This window comes from Bombina bombina, chromosome 2 (assembly GCF_027579735.1).
Source record: "Bombina bombina isolate aBomBom1 chromosome 2, aBomBom1.pri, whole genome shotgun sequence".
In the NCBI taxonomy this organism is placed as follows: domain Eukaryota; kingdom Metazoa; phylum Chordata; class Amphibia; order Anura; family Bombinatoridae; genus Bombina; species Bombina bombina.
Genome location: NC_069500.1, coordinates 307,474,634 through 307,498,781, shown reverse-complemented (window position 1 = coordinate 307,498,781; position 24,148 = coordinate 307,474,634). Strand labels below are relative to the sequence as shown.

Genomic DNA, 24,148 nt, shown 5'->3' with positions numbered 1-24,148 from the left:
ATGTATTGCAAATTGCTCTTTTAGGTTAATTTTTTATTTGAAATAGCGGTTACTCATTAAAAGCCAACTTATTGTTCACATGAACATGTTGATTGAAATAATCTTCAAAAAGAGTATAACACCTGGTTGTGTCTCACTCAATGAATGGTTATTTAAATTGCAAAGCTAAAAGGAGCAAGTTCCGATACATTTAATGGAGAACAAAGAAAAAAAACATTTAACAGCAATTTAACAGAGCAATTTTAAGCAACTTTCTAAGTTACTCCTACTATAAATTTTTTTTTGTTCTCTGAAGCGCTTGCTTATTGGTGGCTACATTTAGCAAACCAATAAGCAAGCATAACCCAGGTTCTCAACCAAAAATGGGCCGACTCTTGATTTGAACTCCTGCTTTTTAAATAAAGATATCAAGAGAATGAATAAGAGTCAATTAGAAAGTCGCTTAAAATTGCATGCTCTGAATCATTTAAGAAAAAAAAAGAATTTTGACTAACCAGGAAGTGAAAGTCATGTACAGAAAAGGCTGTAAAACGCAGCTGTGGCTGAACTGCACCCTCTGCCTAGCTGTGGTTATTTAAGTTTCAATGTAAGAAAACATGGCATAATCAATTAAAAAAAAACATTTATTTTTTTCATTTTACGCAAGTAAACAATGGTCTCCACCATTTTTAAAACTGCTACAATCACCACCCTCCCACCATTCTAAAAAAGGTTTTAATAAAAACAGCTGCATCTTCCCCACAGGTTACAAACTCCTTTGAACAAAAGCTTTATGAAAAATTCAAAATCTTGATTGTGTGGTAGGAAATAAAGTCAATAAAAACAAAAAAGTTGGAAGTATCAGACACTGCATAATCCAAGTGAACACCACCTTCTTATAGAAACGGAGAGAACAGGTGGCAAAAACAAACGCTGCGTGCAGATTTTACAGTCACATATGGAGAACTATTTCACTCCTAGGAACAGTCTATCCAGAGCCCCTGCCTGCACAACTCAATTCACATTTTGCATGTTAAGAGATATTTTAAAATGCCCCTGCAGTTTTATCTTTCACATGTATAAAAGAAATTAAGGCTGCCAATGTAAAAAAAGAATATATAGATTGGTACAAAAATATGCTGTGCTTCCAAAAGGCTCAGATCTGTAGGTTGGGGTCAGCATGGCGACTGGTTTCACATGATAGCACAGCTTTTCTCCTTCTGTAACAAAAAAGAAAAAAAAAAAAGTTAGTTGTCTGCACTCATGATGCTCATGCAACTCCTCCTTTACTGCAACTTCATACAATCATATAGCCATCTTTTGAGGACGAATCTGCCCATTTAATCATGCATTTAGGTATCTGCTGGAGAATTTTAAAACTGACAAAAGCTGAAGTGGTAGATAAACATTTTTGAAAAACACCTGAGAATTAAAATAACCTAGAAGTTAACCATCAAATATCCAATATTCTTATATTGAATTCATAAGTTTTAAGATCAACCATTGTGAAAATCCAACAAAATAAATGCATAAAAATGTGTTTGCACTAATAGTAAAGTTAGTTCTTGATTCAAAACTAAAAAAAAAAAAAAAGTTGCCTTGTCACAAACTGATCTACGGTTTCTCAGACAACAGAACTTAAAGGGACAGTCAACACCAAAATTTTTGTTGTTTAAAAAGATAGATAATCCATTTATTACCCATTTCCCAGTTTTGCATAACCAACAGTTATATTAACACACTTTTTACTTTTGTGACTAACTTGTATCTAAGCATCTTCTGACCGCCCCTAATCACATGACTTTTAGTTATTATTATCTATTGACTTGCATTTTAGCCAATTAGTGCAGTGTCTGCCACTAGCCACGGGCGTGATCACAATGCTATCTATATGGCCTACATGAGCTTGCTCTGCCCTGCTGTGAAAAGCAAATAAAAAATAGGCTGCCTTCAAGGGCTTAGAAATCATCATATGTACCTTCCTAGGTTTGCTTTCAACTAGAACACCAAGAGAACAAAGCAAAATTGTTGATAAAAGTAAAATTGGAAAGTTGTTTAAAATTACATGCCCTATTTGAAAAATGATAGGTTTTTTTGGACTTGACTGTCCCTTTAAATACTCAGATATTTAAATGGAATTAGTATGTTTTAAGTTGTCTGTTTAGTACAGGGTTAAGACATCCTTCCTGACCAACATTCTATTGAGACAACAAATTACCTGTTGAGGATGATGAGGAAATTCTTCTGCTTCTTCTACTTCTACTTCCTCAGCATCTTCCACCTCCTCTTCAGGTAGAGTGGTTGTGTACACAGTTTTTCGCTCAGCTACTTCCTACAGAACAGAAACCAGCATTTAAATTGCATGGTGGCTTACACACTGCAAATATTATACATGAATACAGAAGAAACCGCGCTCAATAGGCAGCATCAACCTTACACATACAATTAGACTGAATCCATTAATCTAATGGCTTTAAAGAATGAGATTAGAGTAGCTTTTTCTCCATATCTCTTGACTTGCAGGCTTTTGGGTAGGTGTACACATGCGTGTAAATAAGGTTTTTTTTTTAATTAACCATTGTCATTTATACATACCATCAAATGTAACAATTCCATCTATTCTAGCCTCTTCCATTTTATATAAAAATATGGTACTTTATTTTTTCTGGTGCCAGAACACTAGTGCTCTTCAGTTCCTGTTATCGTATAGAGCTACTATGCTTAACAGAGGGTGAGGATGCTGATGAAAGCTTCCCAGTACAAAGCTATGGGAATGGCTAGTGACTGTACATTCATAATTAGGCATTAGTAAGTACAACTTTCCATTTACTTTTGGAAAACCACATGTTATGTATGGTTAACCGACACCCCTCCCAGAGCCAGACTGAGAATAAAAAGCAGCCCTGGAAAAATATGAAGACCAGCCCTATTTTCCGTTTATTCTATAGAATGCACATGCTCCATTTTTCACAAAGAAAAAAACTGGGACACTCATTCCAATACATTATTCAGAATCAAATTATATAACTTTATATTAAAAACAAAATGTCAGATTGATGTTATATATAGTAAAACTACAACCCAATTGCATCCATTAATCGCCCCATTAAAATTGTAGCTTTCCAGCCCCAGCTGCTGCAGCCCACTGGGAAATCTCCTGGTAGGCCCTGACCCCTCCCCCAAATAGTTTCGTCAAAGCTGGCTTGTGCATTATCTGGTATTTAGTGAAAACTTACCTCTCCCTGAGAATTTTTCAGGACTACTTTCACATCTTGACCAGTGCCCCAGGAGTTCTGGTTCTTCCAAAGAAGGTCAGTAGGGGGGCTTGGATGTACTCCTGCGTTAGCAGCCCAGACCTGGGAAAAAAAAAAAATACAAATATAAGATGAATACACTGATATATCTCCTTCTTGTAGAACATGTGCCAGAGGTAAACTAAATTTGACTATTGGCAAAAGTTTAATTTCCTGTTACATAAAACAAAATGCACTCACTGTGACAGTCTGACCGGCTTTCAGAATACTTCTTGAATGAAACTTGAAATTCACAGATGCATCTCCAATTGTCCTGATCATTTCCCAGCCTCCTAAGGGCTGATCCTGATAACAGTATTAAAATTACAGATTAGTGATGAAAAAAAAGAGGAAAGAATTTGTAGAGCAGGGTAGCTCAGAATCTATACACAAGGGCTGGACCCTGAGCAAATTTTTAGGATACACCGACAGGGATAAGCACTCCATTTACTAGATATCCCTGGTGAGCACAAGTGATAGATAGCTGGTCTGTCTCCAGCACTTGAAGATACAGGGTCCAGCATACTAAACACAATATAATTTGAACAATGAAAGCTTCAAATTTGACAGTTTAGAAAAGGACATAAGCTGTAATTTTAGAATACGTACATTTTATTAATGAAACCATGGATTCTGTGTTTAATCCCCACTAAAGTGGTTTAACATAGTTAAAGGGACATTAAACCCAAACTTTCTTTCATGATTCAGATAGAGCATGCAATTTTAAACAACTTCCTAATTGACTTCTATTATCTAATTTGCTTCATTCTCTTGATATTCTTTGCTGAAAAGCATATCTAGATAGGCTCAGTAGTCGCTGCACATAGATGCCTTGTGTGATTGGCTCACCAATGTCTATTTCTATTTATTCAACAAACGATATCTTAAGAATGAAGCAAATTAGATAATAGAAGTAAATGTTGTTTAAAATTGTATTATCTTTCTGAATCATGAAAGAAAATTTTTGGGTTTAATGTCCCTTTAAAGTACTGCTTGGGAGCCAAATAGCACCAATGTTTTCAGATACAGCCAGTAAGCCAAACAGCAGCAACAGTCACATGACCCAGAGGTGCAATGCCACACTTTGACTGATGTCTGTAGCCACTCAGGATCAGTGGCTCTCAGGTGATACGTTAACTGTATTTAACCCACATAGCATTGCTGTGTCATTAGTGCTAAAATTGCATGTTAAGAATTATAACATGTAATTATTTCATTATAATGTAACTAGGTTTTATAAAAAGTGAATTTATGCTTACCTTATAAATTAATTCCTTCTATGGTACGACGAGTCCACGGATTCATCCTTTACTTGTGGGATATTATCCTGCTAACAGGAAGTGGTAAAGAGCACCACAGCAGAGCTGTCTATATAGCTCCTCCCTTAGCTCCACCCCCCAGTCATTCGACCGAAGTTACAGGAAGAAAAAAGGAGAAACTAAAAAAGGTGCAAAGGTGACTGAAGTTTAAAATAAAAAAATATAATCTGTCTTAAAATGACAGGGCGGGCCGTGGACTCGTACCATAGAAGAAATTAATCAGGTAAGCATAAATTCACTTTTCTTCTATAAGGTACGACGAGTCCACGGATTCATCCTTTACTTGTGGGATACAATACCAAAGCTACAGGACATGGATGAACGAGAGGGACAAGACAGATGGTTAAACAGAAGGCACCACTGCTTCCCAGTTCTCCACTCCTGGGATACAGATTGCTGATAGATGGCAAGAGTGAGTCTCTGCCCATCAAATTATTTTGGTAACATCTATAATCGCTAGAGAACTCTTTGTTCCCCCCCTGATGATTGATATATGCTACAGTCGTGATATTGTCCGACTGGAATCTTATGAATCTGGCCGAAGCCAGCTGAGGCTACGCCTGAAGCGTGTTGAATATCGCTCAGTTCTAGAATATTTATCGGGAGGAGAGCCACCTTTTGAGTCCACAAAACCTGTGCTTTCAGGGAATTCCAGACTGCACCCCAGCCCAATAGGCTGGCGTCCGTCGTCACTATGACCCAAGCTGGCCTGCGGAAACACATTCCCTGGGACAGATGATCCTGTGACAACCACCAAAGAATAGAGTCTCTGGTCTCTTGATCCAGATTTATCAGAGGAGATAAATCTGCATAATCCCCATTTCACTGATTGAGCATGCATAGTTGCAGTGGTCTGAGATGCAAGCGAGCAAACGGAACTATGTCCATTGCCGCTACCATTAGACAGATTACCTCCATACACTGAGCCACCGACGGCCGAGGAATGGAATGAAGAGCACGGCAGGTGGTTAAAATCCAATTTCCTCACCTCCGTCAGAAAAATTTCTCATGTCCACCGAATCTATCAGAGTTCCCAGGAATGGAACTCTTGTGAGAGGGATAAGTGAACTCTTTTTTTTACGTTCACCTTCCACACGTGAGATCTTATAAAAACCAACACGATGTCCGTGTGAGATTTGGCTAGGTGGTAAGTCGACGCCTGAATTAAGATATCGTCCAGATAAGGTGCCACTGCTATGCCCCGCGGCCTTAGAACCGCCAGAAGGGACCCTAGAACCTTTGTGCAAATTCTGGGAGCTGTGGCCAACCCGAAGGGAAGAGCCACAAACTGGTAATGCTTGTCCAGAAAGGTGAACCTGAGGAACTGGTGATGATCTTTGTGGATAGGAATGTGTAGATACGCATCCTTTAAGTCCACAGTGGTCATATATTGACCCTCCTGGATCATTGGTAATATAGTCCGAATGGTCTCAATCTTGAAGGATGGGACTCTGAGGAATTTGTTTAGGATCTTGAGATCTAAAATTGGTCTGGTTCCCTCTTTTTTGGGAACCACAAACAGATTGGAGTAGAACCCCTGCCCCTGTTCTGTTTTCGGAACTGGGCAGATCACTCCCATGGTATATAGGTCTTCTACACAGCATAAGAACGCCTCTTTTTGTCTGGTTTACAGACAATTGAGAAAGATGGAATCTCCCCCTTGGAGGAGAATCTTTTAAATCTAGAAGATACCCCTGGGTTACGATTTCTAAAGCCCAGGAGTCCTGAACGTCTCTTGCCTGAGCAAAGAGAGAAAGTCTGCCCCCTACTAGATCCGGTCCCGGATCAGGGGCTACCCCTTCATGCTGTCTTGGTGGCAGCAGCGGGCTTCTTGGCCTGTTTACCTTTGTTACAAGTCTGGTTAGGTCTCCAGACTGACTTGGATTGAGCAAAACTCCCCTCTTGCTTTGCAGCAGGGGGAAGAGGTAGAGGGACCACCTTTGAAGTTTCGAAAGGAACGAAAATTTTGTTTGGTCCTGTGTTATCCTGAGGAAGGGCATGGCCTTTCCCTTCAGTGATGTCTGAAATGATCTCTTTTAATTCAGGCCCGAATAGGGTCTTACTCTTGAAAGGGATGGCTAAAAGCTTAGATTTTGATGACACGTCAGCAGACCAGGACTTAAGCCATAACGCTCTATGCGCTAAAATGGCAAAACCTGAATTCTTTGCTGCTAATTTAGCCAGTTGATAAACGGCATCTGTAATGAAAGAATTAGCTAGCTTGAGAGCCCTAATTCGATCTAGATCATCTAATGGGGTCTCAACCTGAAGGGCCTCCTCCAGAGCCTCCAACCAAAAAGCAGCTGCAGTAGTTACAGGAACAATGCACGCTATAGGTTGCAGAAGAAAACCCTGATGAATAAATATTTTCTTTAGGAGACCCTCTAATTTTTTTTTTATCCATAGGATCTTTGAAAGCACAACTGTCCTCAATAGGTATAGTTGTACGCTTTGCCAGGGTAGAAATAGCTCCCTCCACCTTAGGGACCATCTGCCACGAGTCCCCCATGGTGTCCGATATGGGAAACATTTTCTTAAAAGTAGGAGGGGGAGACAACGGAATACCTGGTCTATCCCACTCCTTAGTAACAATGTCCGAAATCCTCTTAGGGACCGGAAAATCATCAGGGCAGGCAGGAACCTCTAGAAATCTGTCCATTTTACACAATTTCTCTGGAACTACAATAGGGTCAATTTATTGACCTTTCAGTGCATGAGGGACACATTCTAAGTGGGGGTTCCACAATGGCTTGTAAACATATTGAACAATGACTTTCCTCAATGTCAGACATGTTGAATAGGCTAGTAATGACTACAAACAAGCATGAAAACACTTTAGTGAAAAAAACAAAAACAACAATCTTGAAAAACGGTACTGCGTCTTTAAGAGGAAAAAAAAAAAAAAAAAAAAAAAAAAAACACATGTTCTGCAAAAACTGCTTTAAAATGCACCAAATTTTTGATAGCAAACTCAATGTTTAGTTACGTTTGCCCCACAAGGAAATTTAACATTTAACCCTTTATTGTGCAAACCGGATTGAAATAAGGCCTAAATCTGGAAAAAAACACCCCCAGCACCTTGCTACAGCCCTGCTGTGGCGCCTACCTGCCCTCAGGAATTGTAAATATGGGGTTAAAGCTTCCATTTGGCCCAAAACATCCACAAGGGCCCTCAGGAGTTGGAGCTTGCAGCTTGCAGAGTGAAAACTGCGCATCTGAGACGCGGAAATAGGCCCCGCCCATCTCACTCTATGTCTCTACAGCCTCAAAGAACCGCACCAGAGTGGTTTTAAACTAGCCATGTGGGTTCTGAGACAAAAAGATAAGCCAAGTGTACCTTCAATAAAGTTGCCCAAAAGACGTTAACAGCACTCCCACTTCATAAAACTTTTGCCCACAAACATTCAAAACTCAGTGTCAACCATTTTTTTAATTATCACCTTATGCAAGCTTAGTAATGCCTTTCTATAGCTCTTAGGATTAGTGCTTACTCTTACCCTCATGGGGATACTGTCAGCCTTTCTGAAATACAGTCTCTCCAGAAAAAAAAAATGACTGAACATACCTCACTGCTATATAGCATGAAAACGTTCCTCACACTTAAGTTTCCTGTACGCCTCAGCGGGAACAGCACTGGATCTTAGTTACAAATGCTAAGATCATCATCCTCCAGGCAGAAGTCTTCATCCATGTGCTGCCTGAGTGTAAATAGTACACACCGGTACCATTTAAAACAACAAACGCTTGCTTGAAGAAATTAAAAACTAACATTTTATCACCTCTTTCACTTTACCCTTCCTAGTACTTAGTAGGCAAAGAGAATGACTGGGGGTGGAGCTATATAGACAGCTCTGCTGTGGTGCTCTTTGCCACTTCCTGTTAGCAGGAGAATATCCCACAAGGATGAATCCGTGGACTCGTCGTACCTTATCGAAGAAACTAATTTGCATACCATAAAAAAAAAAAAAAAAAAAAACAACTTTTAAATAAGCCTTAGCACAACCTTGTTTTTTGGGTGCAATAAATTACTGACATACTATGCATATATAAAAAGACTATCCCTTTAATGTAACGCAAATTCACTTCAGCCTACCTGCTCAGAATTGTTCTTCAGTCTGATAAACTTTCCATCCACATCCAATTCATCAATTGACACATTTCCAGTGGCAGAGGCAGAGTGAGCAATGCTCACACTGCTGCTGGCTTCAGACTCCTCCACATCAACCCTCTTCCGTTTACCCCTGGTTGTGCGAACACTGCGGCTTGATGATGCCCGAGACACCGTAACACGAGACGATGGGCTAGGTGATAACCTTAGTCTGGATGGAGGGGGAAAAAACAAGAAGGCGCTGTGAAATAGTAACACTTTCCTTTTTTATTTTGATCCTCTGACAAATCTGTTAGAGACAGTGTATTGGGCAACCAACATCTCAATCACAATACACACAAAGCGATCTTACAGACCTTTGTACCATCAAAACCAAGTCTATTTAAATATAGATGTTAAAAGAAATAATGTGAGGCACTGTTTAGTTCGTAAGCTAAATATATACAGTAGAATGTTAGGCATAATAGACAATGCAATAGCTCTTACTCTGAATCCTATGCTAATTTCTAAGTAATTGAAGTCTTATTTCAGTGCATTTTGACAGTTTCACAGCTAGACCGAACTAGTTCACGTATGCCATATAGATAAAAAAATGTGCTCATTCCTATCGAGTTATTTATGAGTCAGCACCGACTGGCTAAAATAAAAGTCTGCCAAAAGAATTGAAATAAGGTGGAGAGGTAATCAGAGGTAAAAAGTATATCAATATAACAGGGTTCATTAAGCAAAACTGAGGAATGGGCACATAAAGGGTTTATCTTTTTATACACAACTTCTGGAGTAGACTGTCCCTTTATTTTGCTGTAACCGTTGTGACAATCAGAACTCTTGCATGTTCTATCTTAAATTATTAAAGTTTACATTTTGACTTGTGCTCCTTTCATACCATGTGCAAGTCTAGCTCTTACATGTGCGCTGGCTTAAAGAGTTTGTACAGATTTGAGGCCTGGTCTACAGTGCCAATATTTGTGAAAACATTTTTAAATAATGTACTGTAATATCAGTGAATAAAACCTATTACACATACTATATAGCAAAAAATGAGCTTTAATCTTACCTCTCTTCTTCACCTTCCAGCAGTTTTCTATAGGCACTAATTTCCATATCAAGGGCTAGTTTGACATCCAGAAGATCTTCATAATCAGTAAGCTGCTGCTGCATCTGGTTTCTCATCTCAGCCATTTCTCTCTCTCTTTCTGCCAGCATCCTGCGGCAGTTATCCCTTTCCTTAGCAAGGAGGTCCTCCAGCTCTTGCATGCGATCATGCCATGCTCTCGACTGCAGGAATGAAGAATAAAGTTACATTGCAAGTTGAAAATATATTACTCACACTACTAAAGGAGAATTTCAGTGACGCCAGAAAAGAAAAACAAACATAGAAATAAAAATATATATACACACATACATATACACACATGCTGTGACTCCTTGAACTTTCCCTCTGAGGAAAAATCTATGAAGTTCACATTCCACCTGAACAGCACGTGCGCACCTGCAAGTATATACACAAATAGTATTTACCTCCTTTTGCAGCTCAGAAAGTTGGTAGGTGAGGCTGTCAATGCGCAGGCGACTTTCAGCAAGCTCCTCACGAGTGCTGTTTGCTGTAGAGCTGTTCATCTCAGAGGCCAGCTTAGCATTCTCCAACTGACAAAAAGCACAGTACATTGTACTACCAACCTCAGTAAATGAGGAACACTGATATTTCATAAGCATACAAAGATATCAAAACTCACAGGAATTTAATACGTCATAAGGAAATGCAATCACAACCTCAAATGACAACATAAAAAAAAAAAAAAAAAAAAAAAAAAGAGAGAAAGCCAAAGTATAAATATATGTGCCATTTTTTTATTTTAGCTGCATGTACCCCATAAGGGGATTTTTGTAGCTAAACAGTACTGGGAGCAGAAATTATGAGATTCTCATTTTACCTAGAGTTCTCTTGTGCATTGTATACAGAATACTGCAGAAAAGAGCGAGTGGGGATTACTTGCTTAGATGTGTTAATTGAATATACAATTTTATGAAACAGAAGTGTGAGATAAAAATCCTCTGTTTCATAAAATTTAAATGAAAATACACACCCACAGCAATGGGCTGGACCTTTGGAGGCTTAAACCCTCTTGAGTAAGAGGGATAGGGTTACAAAAAATAGTGAAGCTCACCTTCGCTTCGTATGTACGTTCAAGCTCTTCCTTGTACAAACTGACTTGTTCATCATGTTGTGCCCTCAAATCAACCAGAGCCTGAGCCAGCTTATGTTCATAATCGATCTGTCGACCAGAATCCACCTCCACCAAGCGAGTCTCATGTCGTCTTCTAGTTTCCTTGCTTTCCTATATAAAAAAACACAAACAGGCCCAAGCTAGCACAATCTACATGGAAAAGTCAAATTTACTTTTGTGTTTATTACAGCCCACAATTAGAAACAGAAGACAAGTTGTGCCGAAACACTTTTTGCGAACTGCAGAGGTCTACATAAAGTTTTTTTTTTTTTTAGCCAAATAGCTCTATAAATGGAATTTTGGGATGTTACACTTGCTCATAAGTGGCAGCAATATTTACTTTGGCTGAATAAGGGCCAGGTTATGAGTGGAGCACACAAAACAAAAAAATAAGTTACAAAGTAGTGTTACTCATAGCACTGAAATATATATTTAAAAAATGCAAAAAAAATTAAAGGGCACAAAGATGAGGCCTCGGGTGTCAGGCCTTAAACAGATACATACACGTTTATATGTGTACATATGTATTTACAAACATATACATACAAACACGTATACATAGACATGGAAGTGCATTGGAGCCCTTGGCAGTTAAAAGGGACAGTCTACAATAGATTTTTTATCGTTTTAAAAGATAGATCCCTTTATTACCCAATTCCCCAGTTTTGCATAACCAACAGTTATAATATACTTTTTACCTGTGATTACCTTCTATCTAAGCATCTTCTAACAACCCCTGATCACATGACTATTGACTTGCATATAGTACTGTGTTGTGCTAAATCTTAAATAACTCCTCAGGCGTGAACACAATATTATCTATATGGCCCACATGAACTAGCAGTCTCCTGTTGTGAAAAGCAAAGAAAAAAGCATGCAATAAGAAGCTGACTATAGTGGCTTAGAGAAAAAAGAAAAAAAAGAAAAATTTAGAGGTTTAAATGTTATAAAGTATATGAATATATCAATGTTGGTTGTGCAAAGCTGGGGGATGGATTATCTTTTAAAACAATTTTAGTGTAGACTATTCCTTTAAGTAGATTTTTTTTTTTAAAAAAAAGCGCATATTTCTGCAACATTTCACATTCCAATGTTCTGCACATAGAATATGTATTTATGAATAAATAGAACACAGAAAAATTGACATTTGAAGAGGGCGGCAGAGCGTGGGGTATTTAATCATAACTATATTAAATAGTAAGTATAGGCGCATCTTCATTACACCGGATGAATGAAACTCCCATCTAAAATATCACTAACATTCCAAATCTGTTTTTATAAACTTAAAACTGCATTCTCTGACTAATAAAAGCTTAAAGAGACTGCACAATTTGATAATGGAATTAAATTGGATAGTCTTATTATATGCACACAATTACTGAGCATGTGCAAGAGTTCATTGAATATGTATTGTCAGATTGGTTAATGCCTGTGAAATGACACAGGGGCTAGCAAATTGAAATATATTTAGTCATTTGTCAAAAATCTGCTGCTTATTTAACATTTCAGTTATTGCATTGTGTTTATTAAGCAGCACTTGTTGAGAATGCAATTCTGTTTTAAAAAAAAAAAGGTATTTAAAGTATATGGCAATCCAGACTCCTGGACAAGTTAGAGTGGAAAAAAAAACAAAAAAAAAAAAAACCCTACACACTACTATTTGACAAACAATTGAAATTTGTGCAAATCCAATAATAATTAAAGTTATTTGACAGAACTTGTACCCAAATTGATAAAACTATTAATTATCAGCTCCAATGAAGAAGAAGAACCCCCCCTCTGAAAAAAAGTTACCTCTTCAAATATGTTCTTGCGGAACTCAAGCTCTTCTGTAAGAGACTGGCAGCGATTTTCAAGATCCACCTTAAACAACGTTTCCTCGCCAAGCTGCTTCCGTGCCAGTGCTAGTGAGGCTGTAAGCTAAATAATACACCAGAATTATTTCAGAGCAGTGTACTGGAGCATCAAATCAGATTTGTGAAGAAATTATAAGTATGTTAGTATATTGCAACTAGAGGGAAGGAGACCACAAATGTATAATTAAAGCAACAATATCAAAAGAATAAAAAATACAAAATATAAAAAAAAATCATAAAATGTTAAAAATGTGGGACAAGGCCTTTATATTTGTTACACCTACCTGTGCAATCTCTGCTTTAAGGTCGGTCACTTCTTCCTCCAATGCTTTCTGGTCATTCTGTGCAGTAGCCAAGGCAGCATCTTTGGAGTTAAGAGCAGCTTCAAGATCCCTAAGTCTGGCTTGTGCAGAATTAAAGTCAGACTCTTTCTTGGAGTAGCTGTACAGGAGGAAAAAAACAAGCATTTAATACATTGGGAAAGTTCAGATTAGGGGATGTTTAAAAAACAACAAATGGTTACCTGAAAGGGCAGCAAGTACTGTATAAGTTGTAAGCAACACATGTACACACTTAGGGTAGATTTATCAAGCAGCAGATGCTGCAATATCCCCGAGGTTTCAGGTCTGCCTGAAACTTAAGCAGCAGTCGTAAGACCATTTGCCCCCGATTGGCCGCAAATGTGCAGGGGCAGCATTGCACAAGCATTTCTTGTGAAATGCTTGTGCAATGTTAAATGCCAACAGCGTATGCTGTCGGAATTTAGCGATGTCGGGCAGACAAATGATAAATCTACCCTTTAGTCTACGATTACGGTCTGAGGACTGAAACCGGTCAGACTGTTGTGGCCATGAATCTACATGTTACCTCCTGTTTTTAGCTTCTATGAAATAAAGCTATATTTTTTTTATTTCAGAGAGAGACTTTGGGAACTTTTTCCTTGCATATATTTATGGATTACAGGGATTCCACTCCACACTACTGCCTCTGGTCAGCTGTGCCTTTTAATTTTTGCTGCATACCTTCAAGCCTTTGACGTTGGCTGTCAGGTGATACGGATAAATGTTGGGTGCGATTGGTTGCAGGGATACCACGTATACTTTTCGGGCTGCTACCGCTATGAGTGGCATCTGTAGAGGATTAAACCTCCACCGATTGAGATCGCGAATTACAGCAGCTAACTAAGGAAAACGACAGAGCTGGCTACGTGCAGTCTCCTGTATGGTAAGTGAAGCATTGACTGCTTGTTTCCTTCTGTAAGCGCACTAACTGGGGCGGCTTATACGCTGGATGCCTCGATTTTGTTATCTATTGTACTGGCAAGAGATTAGCTATACACCCGTTGTTGCTTTCCGAGTACCAGATTACTCCTGAAGGGACTGCTATTAATATAGCATGTCACTTGAAGTCTCAACTTACACTCATTGACTGACCTTGCCTCCCTAAGCGGTCCACTGGGCTGACATCACTTGATTCAGGCTGTTAACTCCACTAACATTCTACTGATTTAACCATTTGTTTGTAGAATAATTATGATAAAAATGTATTTGAATGGTTAACACTAGCACACACTTGCCCATTACTAGTTCAGGTGAGCTTGTTAACATGGAGTACAAATGTTATGGCATTTATTAGCTCTTTTAGACAAACTTTTCAAAAATAAGTGCCTGGACAAGTTTTCCCATCAAAATTAGTATTGAATGCTTTAGTAATAGAATATGCTGTGTATACTATTACTAATGTACCTTTAGGAACCAGCATTGTTTGTATCTAGATAAGCATACATGTATGTAAATAAAGTTTAATTAGAAGGGACATTAAATTGTGTGATTCAACTAAAGCATTCAAATAAATAAAAAAAAAAAAAAAAAAATATCTAAATTTATTTCTCCAATTTAATTTGCTTAATTCTCTGTAGTACATTGCTGCCAATGATCATACCTATGTACGCTTTTCAACAAAGGATACCAAGAGTGCAAACTTAGAAGTAAAATTGGAACGCTCATACAAAATTCTCTAAATTATCTGTCCCTTTAAGAGATAGAAAATAATTTAGGAAGCAGCTAGGTATGGAGCCAAAAGTTGCAGCATATCTGAGTTAATTGCCACAATAAATGCTGATAACTACATGAACACATTTCAAATGGCTTACGTGCTTGTTAAAAATGCAAATTTCTGAATCATCTGGCAGACAGTGACAAATCAAACTGGGAACTCCATGCCAATATGTCCCAATCTGAATTACAGTAACTTTATTAAAGGGTGTTGTATATAAGATGCACGTCGCCATGTACGTTAAAAGCAGACTAGAAATTACCAAACATCCATGAAAAATGTATACAATTGCATTTAAAATTACATATCTTTCCATTGTATAGGGACTTGAAGCATTCAATATGAATGTTTGTGCCAGGACTAGCAAAGGCAGGCACGGCCACATCCTTCCCAGCCTCAGTTTACCCAGAAATGAAAATATATATATATATATATATATATATATCCCCACACCCACAAACATACATATACACACATCTCATGATTATGGCAAGCACCCCCCCCCCCCCTTTAGCTGGCAAAGTTAACATTAGCAATTTTGTTAATAGCAATATTTAAAACACTGAAAATGAAGTTAACAATCCCACATAAACAGCATCAAGCAAGATTATCTTGTTCTACCAATTAGGAAGCAGTTTTCCCTGGATCACTACATACCATCTATATTGGGGTTCCTTTTTTAATGTTTAGGTATTGCAATCTCCAGCAACAAAAGGGTTGTAAATTAGACCTTGGAGACTATCAGCATAATTGTCTAGAACAATGAGTGACCGCTTTTATACAACTGATTACAATGGATCTAATACTTTGAAGCCAAAATGATGGGGTAAACAGCAATAATTTATGATCCACCCCCTAAATAAAAGTATATTTAGTTTGCAAAGTCAAAACAAGGCCTCCAAATCGAGTATAGAAAGTTCAACAGTTATTTTTAATTTGGACTTATTCATGGTTTAGGAAACAAGCACCAGGTTAGTTGTTTTTTATACGAGCTGCAGCCAAATAAACAGGGACAGCATCCGTAACCCAGTATTTTTGTGGAGCGCTGTTTGAGGCCCGTTAAGACTGTTTATTATGCACTTAAAGGAATACTAAAGTAAAAATAAACATTTATGATTCAGATAAAACAGCAGTTTTAAGACACTTTCCAATTTACTTCCACTATAACATTTTGCACAATCCTACTGAGCATGTGCAAAAGCTCACATGGTACACCTATACTAGTCTGATCAGCTGATGTCTGTCACGTGATAAAGGGGCTGGGAAATGAGAAAATACATTTGTCAGAAGAAAAAATAAAAAATCTACTGCTTATTTGAAATTCAGAGTTAGTGCTATTGCATTGTCTTATTGTGTACTTTGTTATTTAATTCTACTGCATTGAGTTGTCCTTTAAGAAATTTAGTGATCCTTTAATGCATGGGAACAAAACAATTTCACACAAGCAGTAAAAAATTTTCTGGTAACCCCCCCCACACACACATTTGCTTGCACCTGTATCATGTGACAGTCATTAGCCAATCAGACTCATATGTACACAATCAACTCTTGTGTGTGCTCAGTAGGAGCTGGTGCCTCAAATAGAGTGAAAAAAAAATTGATAATTGAAGTTAGAAAGTCTTAAAGAGACAGTCTAGTCCAAAATAAAACTTTCATGATTCAGATAGAGAATGTAATTTTAAACAGTTTTCCCATTTACTTTTATCACCAATTTTACTTTAGTCTCTTGGTATTCTTAGTTGAAAGCTAAACCTAGGAGGTTAATATGCTAATTTGTAAGCCCTTGAAGGCCGCCTCTTCTCTCAGGGCATCTCAACAGTTTTTCACCACTAGAGGGTGTTAGTTCATGTGTGTCAGATAACACTGCTCACCCACGTGGAGTTCCAGTAAAACAGCTCCGATTGGCAAAAATGGATGTCTAAAGAACTATAATAAGGGGGCAGTTTGCAGAGGCTTAGATACAAGATGATCAGAGAGGTAAAAAGTGTATTTATATAAAAGTGTTGGTTATGCAAAACTAGGGACTGGGTAATAAAAGGGATTATCTATCTTTTTAAATGATAAAAATTTCTGGTCTACACTGTCCGTTTAAAACTGCATGGTTTATCTAAATCATGAAAGTTTAATTTTGACTACTGTAAAAAAAAAAAAAATATTGGAGTAACATGTACCCCACATTTAAGTATATTTTCTAGCTACGACACTTAAGTTATACAGAAATGAAAATACAATAAACACTGAAAATGTGCAAATCAGAAAAGATGATAAATCTTTGACATTCTGTCATCTCAGATAGTATATTTTATACTATTAATTTTGCTGATGGCGGGTGATATTTGCAGCAATTGAAAGAACTGCAGTAAAGTTTATTACTGTGGTTTAAAAAGGTTTAAACTTGGCTGATAAAACATGATGTTATAGTAACTGGTCAAGGGGGGAAAAAATGCACTCAAAAGCATAGTGTAAAGGAATGTATACGAGATACACCCATAAATTCTTCACATTCTTTAACGTGAACTCCAGATGTACTAAAACAAAAAAGTTTTTTAATCACATGCTTTCAAAAGAAAGATTCAGAAAATGCGATAACTCCAAATTGTTCTTTTACTAAGGTCTTCTGAAGAACACACAAGACAACCCATAAGAAATGTGTTGTGCACATAGGAGTATAAATAATGTCTGCCACAACTATGTTAGTGTACAGTGCAGTTTACCATCTATAATATGATCCCATTAAAAGTGGATCTAGTGTCTGGATTTGAGCCCCTGCCATGCCAACAGTTGTGTGCACTCCACATGTTTATTGAAACATAACTGCCTAGAGCATCTCCTCCAGGATGTACCAGGAAACGCTTCCCAGCATGCTGCATGGCCAGGAGATGTGCAGTTGTGGGGCTGTCACAAATAGGGTCACACTTGTGAGATGCTAGTTATATTTAGCAGGCTAGTTTGTCTGTATAAAGCACAATATAGCAGTAGCCTGCCTGTCATTTGTCACTGCTGTGACTAATTGTACACACAAGTCGCTGGAATGTCAGCCAATATGCTTTCATTAATATCTTGTCCCCCGGATCTACACCCTGTACCTCTTCATTGCCTGCTTACTTTTAAAGCGCCAGTCTCCTCCAGAATTGTTTAAAGAGGTAGATAATCACTTAACTCATCCCCCAAGTTTTGTATAACCAAAACTGTTATATTAACCCCTTAGTGAGCACAGCACTTTTCAATTTTCTTACCGTTTGGGACTCAGGCCATTTTTACATTTCTGTGGTTTGTGTTTAGCTGTAAATTTCCCATCTTACTCATTTACTGTACCCAAGCATACCAATTTTCTCGATTTTCTAAAGATACCATTATTTTCATATCAAAAAAATTCTAACTTTGACCCCCAAAATCTGTTACACATCTACAACCACCAAAAAACACCCATGCTAAATGGTTTCTAAATTTTGTCCTGAGTTTAGAAATACCCAATGTTTACATGTTCTTTGCAAGTTATAGGGCAATAAGTACAAGTAGCACTGCTATTCCCAAACCATTTTTTTCCCTCAAAATTAGAGTTACATTGGAACACTGATATCTGCCAGGAATCCCTGAATAACCCTTTACATGTATATATTTTTAGTAGATAACCCAAATTGATTTAGGCCCATTTTGGTATATTTTATGCCACCATTTCACCGCCAAATGTGATCAAATAAAAAAATTGTTCACTTTTTCACAAACTTTAGATTTCTCACTGAAATTTAAAGACAGCTTATGCAATTATGGCACAAATGGTTGTAAATGCTTCTCTGGGATCCCTTGTGTTCAGAAATAGACATATGGCTTTGGCATTGATTTTTTGGTATTAGGACGCTAAATGCCACTGCGCACCAACATGTGTGTTATGCCCAGCAGTGAAGGTTAATTAGGGAGCTTGAAGGGTTAATTTTAGCTTTAGTGTAGAGATCAGCCTCCCACCCGACACATTCCACCCCCTGATCCCCCCCCCCACACAGGTCACCCCCCATCTTAAGTCTGCCAGTATAAAATAAAATGGTATCCACCCTTACTTCCCAACCTCCCCAAACAGCTCTCTAACCCTCCCCCCTTCTACCCATTATCCAGCATGTTAGGTACCGGCAGCACCCATTTTGCCATTTTTTTCTGTAGTGTAGCTGCCCCCTCATTTCTCGTGGGTAATTTCCCATGAAACTAAATGTAAAATACCGCCCTCTGCCTCCTCTATGTTGCACTAAAGTGCAGACTTTCTGTAGAGTGGAAGTCCCCACTCCCTCTGATCCCTCCCATGCCGCTATGCCCTCTACATCGATTACCAAAAAAAAAAAAAAAAAAAAGGGTGATTGCACGATGCCTCAACATCGAGGCATAGCTGCAATACCCTGAGAGCATCTGGAAGCTATCACGATCGATTCCAGTGCTTGAATCCCCAGAGGACATGCCAGGCACGTCCTTGGTCATTAATGGACACCCAATGCAGGACGTGCCAGACACGTCCTCGGTCGCAGAGGGGTTAATATACTTTTTACCTCCGATTACATTGTAGCTAAGTCTGTGGAAGACCTGAACTAGCTCTGTCTGGCTGTGAAAATGGTCAAATGCACTGAGCCTACCTAGGTTTAGCTTTCAACTAAGAATACCAAGGAAAGAAAGCAAATTTGATAAAAAAAAAAAAAAAAATTGGTAATGTTATATTGCATGCCCTATCTGAGAAAAAAAATATATAAATATTAATTCTCTATAGCAATAAACGTCACCAAGCCGGATTTCCCGCACGGCTATTAGCTTAGAGGTGGAAACGTCAAATAGCGGTTCTACAGTGGCCTACCTTAGCAGCTGAGTGCAGTGGCTGCTGCAAACTAAAATAAAGGAGCTTTCCGAATGAAGTATTTTATACTTCAAGAATGAAAGACCCCTATATTTGTTCCGATGGTAAATCCTAAAGAGTTTCACAAACACTAGGATTTACCATCACTTTAAGAACCCAGTAGAGATACTGTTTGGGACTTGCAGAGCACTATGGAAAACTAGGTTCAGCAGTGCTAGTTGCATAACTCAGATGTGGTCCGTTTTGGACCTGCAGTGGTCTGAAAGTTCTGAACAGTATTTCTACCATGTGCTTAACCCCTTTGCAGGGGGCAAGTCTTAATGACATGCTCCAACATAGTCAGACACAGGTATTTGTATATAGATATATGGTGAATAACCCAAAACATTCCAGGGTTTGTCAATCCCTGCACTAATTCAAGAGGGAGCAGTTACAAAAACACAGAAATAAAAATTGTAAAAGCAGAAATATTTAAAAGAAAGTATTTTTGTTACCATTAGTATATAATGTTAAGTTCTAAACGGGTTTAATTTACCATCCATTTAAACAAGGTCTTGACTAACCCAGAAAGTTACTGGCTCCTAGATTTTTACCCCAGTTCCTAACATTTTGCGTTATTTTCCATATATCTAGATAGAAATACCACTGCCTGGCCACTGAATTTTTAAAGAGATTTATCAACCCCTGCGCTGAATGGAAGGACCCCCACATTTAAAATTAGGGCTCTTCTATGTATATGGCGAGGAGTTTATTCAAACTTTTTCATTGTCAGTCTTCAGTAATAGGACCTGTGCAGTGCGTAATGTCACAAGTACTCATTTGTCTAGGTGGTAAAAGGCAAACCCAGCGGCAATGATTCTTTTTTGCATGTGTCCTACAGTTCTCAAGTCAAAGCCAACTGGGAACATGACTTACTGCCCCACTGTACGTCAAACAGATGCCCACCATGACAGCCATAGAAGTTATCCTCAGCGAGCAATCAGTTTAAAAAAAAAAAAAAAAAAAAAACATTTTTGCATGAAAAGGGGCAAAACTGAATTGCGCATTTATAATATGTATGGTATAGTTCGTTCAGTGTCCCGGTAATCACACACCCACTTTCATAAATATGCCTTATTTTTTACCTACAGATCTTTAAAAAAAATAAATAAATAAGAAATTGAGGTATCATTGTAAAGTCAGTAAGACAACCGACAGTTGAAAGCACAGGATCCACAACATCAAATTTTTAACGGTTACCTGGGAAAGTATTTGTACATTTCTAGAATATAAATATTTATACCCAGGTAGCTGTGGTGACAAGAAATAGTAATCAGACAACCAGGAAAGTGTTTAAAGGGACTTCAGTTCTAAAATGATTGTTCTTAGTGTGAGGTAGCACAGCTAATATATGTTATTGCACTTGTGACAAACGTTAATGTGTTTTTTAGGACTGACTTATTACCACAGACGATGTCTGATCACCAACACAGATGCACTACACTGTTATAGTATTGTATCAATCCAGAGAGTTCTTCGCATAATTTGTTATAAATTATAACATTGGATATGTAGTGATCAGTGGTATGCTATATATTATATATCTATAGTCACATGCATTTGTATTTTTCACCTAACAGGTTTACAAGCACAGGGACGGACTAGCAATGGTATTCTGTATGTCAACTAGACAAAAGTCAGTTTTGAGGACGAGACAAAGTGGCACACCATCCCTAAGCACTTGGCAATTTTTAAAATAGTTGAATCTTTTGCAATCATGTAGCCAGTCCTGGGAAAGTAGCAATTCTTTGCATGTGTTCTACTCTGCAGGAAAGGGGCATAATATCCATAAAAGTATAAAGCCTTCTTTAACCAGTCATTGCAAATTACTAGGGTTGCAGAGATACCATTTTTTTATGACAGAGTACAAGTACCGATACATGTTTTCAAATACTCGCCGATACCAATTACCAATACTTTTTTTTTTTTTTTTTTTTTGTGACAGTTTACAAAGCACAATACAGACTTATTATTTAAGATTTATTATTATAATAAAGGACTATAATTCAAAAGACATTATGAAATAATAAGTTTTATTTGTCAAAGTTCACTGAACATGTTTATAAATAAAAAATATTACAATAAAATATTAAATTTAAAGGGGTGATACAATTGGCTTGTAGGGCTGTTATATAACATCAATCTGACATTTGTATGGAGGTTCGATTCTAAGTTGAACAGCCTTTATCTTTCCACACTACTGCATGGGACAGAAAGATATTTTTGGGTTATTTTAGCCAGAGCTGGCAATCTGTTTATTAACTGCCCAGTACTTCAGGGGTTTGTCTGAACGAGGTACAGACAGTGATCTCTCCTACAATATTACAAATAACTGCAATGTGTATTGGCAGAACAGTAGTAAACAATTTTTAGTTTAGTCTCCACTCCAGTTTAAAATGAAATGGGAACGTGCAGTTTGAAAAAACGCCAAGAGATAGTATATGGGTAGGAAGTGGAGGTATCTGTTTAAGTATCTGTGCATTTGCACGAGTACAAGTACTCATGCAAATACTTGGTATCGGTACCGATACTAGTATCGGTGCAACCCTACAAATTACCATATAGACAAATACAACAGGTGTGTTTGATGGATGACATTCTACTAATTTTAGAAAAAGCTAACAATTTATATTAAATTGGACAATAGGATAGAATAAGAGGGGTGTGTCCTGCTCAGTCAACGAGCTTCCATTTCAGACATGTACTTTAGGAACTTTTGAATAAAATAGCAACATGACAGATGGAATAAACCCAAATAATTGAAATTACACATGTATGCCAACATGTCATACATCAGTCAAGTCCTTGCTTACTAGCGAGGTAAGGGAAAAAAAAAAAAAAAAGGAAAAAAATAAATAAAAAAAAGGGGGGGGGAGGCACTTTTATACAAGGAGAAAAATTAGACACAAAGTGCATTGATCATTAAGAACAGGTGTGAGGTCCAGAAGTTGGGTTTCAAGTCGCCAAAAGGCTAACAAACTGATCCTCATTAACAGATGTATAATGCAAATGTCTAGTTACTATCCCTTTAACCCCCAGGGTCAACTAGGTCATATTAAAACAAGGACACATTCATAACACTGCTTGTCAAATGCAGAAGCTTGGCTACAACTATACTTTAGCAGAAAATGATTTATATGGAGAAAAAAAATTCTGCAAACTTTGTAAATCAATGTAGTAGGACCCACTGAGATCCACAATTGCATTAAAGGGACAGTTTACTCAAAAATGTTCTCCCCTTTAATTTGTTCCCAATGATCCACTTTACCTGCTGGAGTGTATTAAATTGTTTACAAGTATATCCCTTACCCTTATATTGGCATTTGAAATAGATTTAGCCTGTGGTATCCTCACCCATCCTGAAAGTTTTTGGCCTTAAAGGGCCATAATACCCAAATGTTTAAACACTTGAAAGTGATGCAGTATAGCTGTAAAAAGCTGACTAGAAAATATCACCTGAACATCTGTATGTAAAAAAGAAAGATATTTTACCCCAAAAGTTTCTAAGTAGCCACATCCCATTGTAAAGGACTCCTAAGCAACAAATCAGTATGTCTGTCCCGGGACAGCGGAAGGAGCGAGCTTACGAGCACTCATATTATTTCCCTATTCAGCTTAAGGAAGTTTACAATGAAATCTCATGAGAGTTAAGTCAAATCTCATCAGATCACAGTAAAAGTTCATGACCTCAGCACTGCTGATGCTGATTGGCTGCTGTTCCTTTCTTCATTTTTTTACCTGCAGCTGAGCAGCAATAGAGTATAACTTTTTACACAGAACTTACTCTGCTGAGCTGAGGAAATTGTGAGGTAAAATATCTTCCTTTTTACATAGAGATGCTCAGGTGATATTATCCTGTCAGCTTTTTACAGTTATACTGCATCAGTTTCAAGCGATTTAGCATATGAGTATTATGTCCCATTAAAGGGACAGTATACACTCATTTTCATATAACTGCATGTAATAGACACTACTATATAGAATAAGAAGGAAATACCAATATAAAAATCCAGTATAAAACGGTTTAAAAAAAAAAAAAAAAATTACTTAGAAGCTCAGTTAAAGGGACATTATACTCATGCTAAATCACTCGAAACTGATGCAGTATAACTAAAAAGCTGACAGGAAAATATCACCTGAGCATCTATGTAAAAAAGGAAGATATTTTACCTCACAATCTCCTCAGCTCAGCAAGTTCTGTGTAAAAAGTTATACTCGGCTGCAGGTAAAAAAAAAAAAATTAAAAAAAATGAAGAAATGAACAGCAGCCAATCAGCATCAGCAGTGCTGATGTCATGAACTCTTACTGTGATCTCATGAGATTTCACTTAACTCTCATGAGATTTCATAGTAAGCTTCCTTTACCTGATTGGTGAAATAATATGAGAGTGCACGATGCTAGTCCCTTCAGATGTCCCAGGACAAACACTAAAATGCTGC

The 24,148-nt window shown here is 37.7% G+C and overlaps 1 protein-coding gene across 1 annotated transcript in view; it reads right to left on the bottom strand.

The window, feature by feature from the left end:
- Window positions 1–604: 604 nt before the first annotated feature.
- LMNB1 (lamin B1) overlaps window positions 605–24,148 on the bottom strand; it is a 29,600-nt gene continuing 6,056 nt past the window's right edge. The window contains exons 2-11 of the mRNA XM_053701627.1: window positions 13,068–13,224; window positions 12,722–12,847; window positions 10,868–11,038; window positions 10,221–10,346; window positions 9,757–9,977; window positions 8,685–8,910; window positions 3,474–3,578; window positions 3,216–3,335; window positions 2,198–2,311; window positions 605–1,199 (exon numbers count right to left, since the gene is read on the bottom strand). Of these exons, the coding sequence (XP_053557602.1) occupies window positions 1,173–1,199; window positions 2,198–2,311; window positions 3,216–3,335; window positions 3,474–3,578; window positions 8,685–8,910; window positions 9,757–9,977; window positions 10,221–10,346; window positions 10,868–11,038; window positions 12,722–12,847; window positions 13,068–13,224 (1,393 nt within the window). The 3' untranslated portion in view covers window positions 605–1,172. The remainder of the gene's footprint in view (window positions 1,200–2,197; window positions 2,312–3,215; window positions 3,336–3,473; window positions 3,579–8,684; window positions 8,911–9,756; window positions 9,978–10,220; window positions 10,347–10,867; window positions 11,039–12,721; window positions 12,848–13,067; window positions 13,225–24,148) is intronic.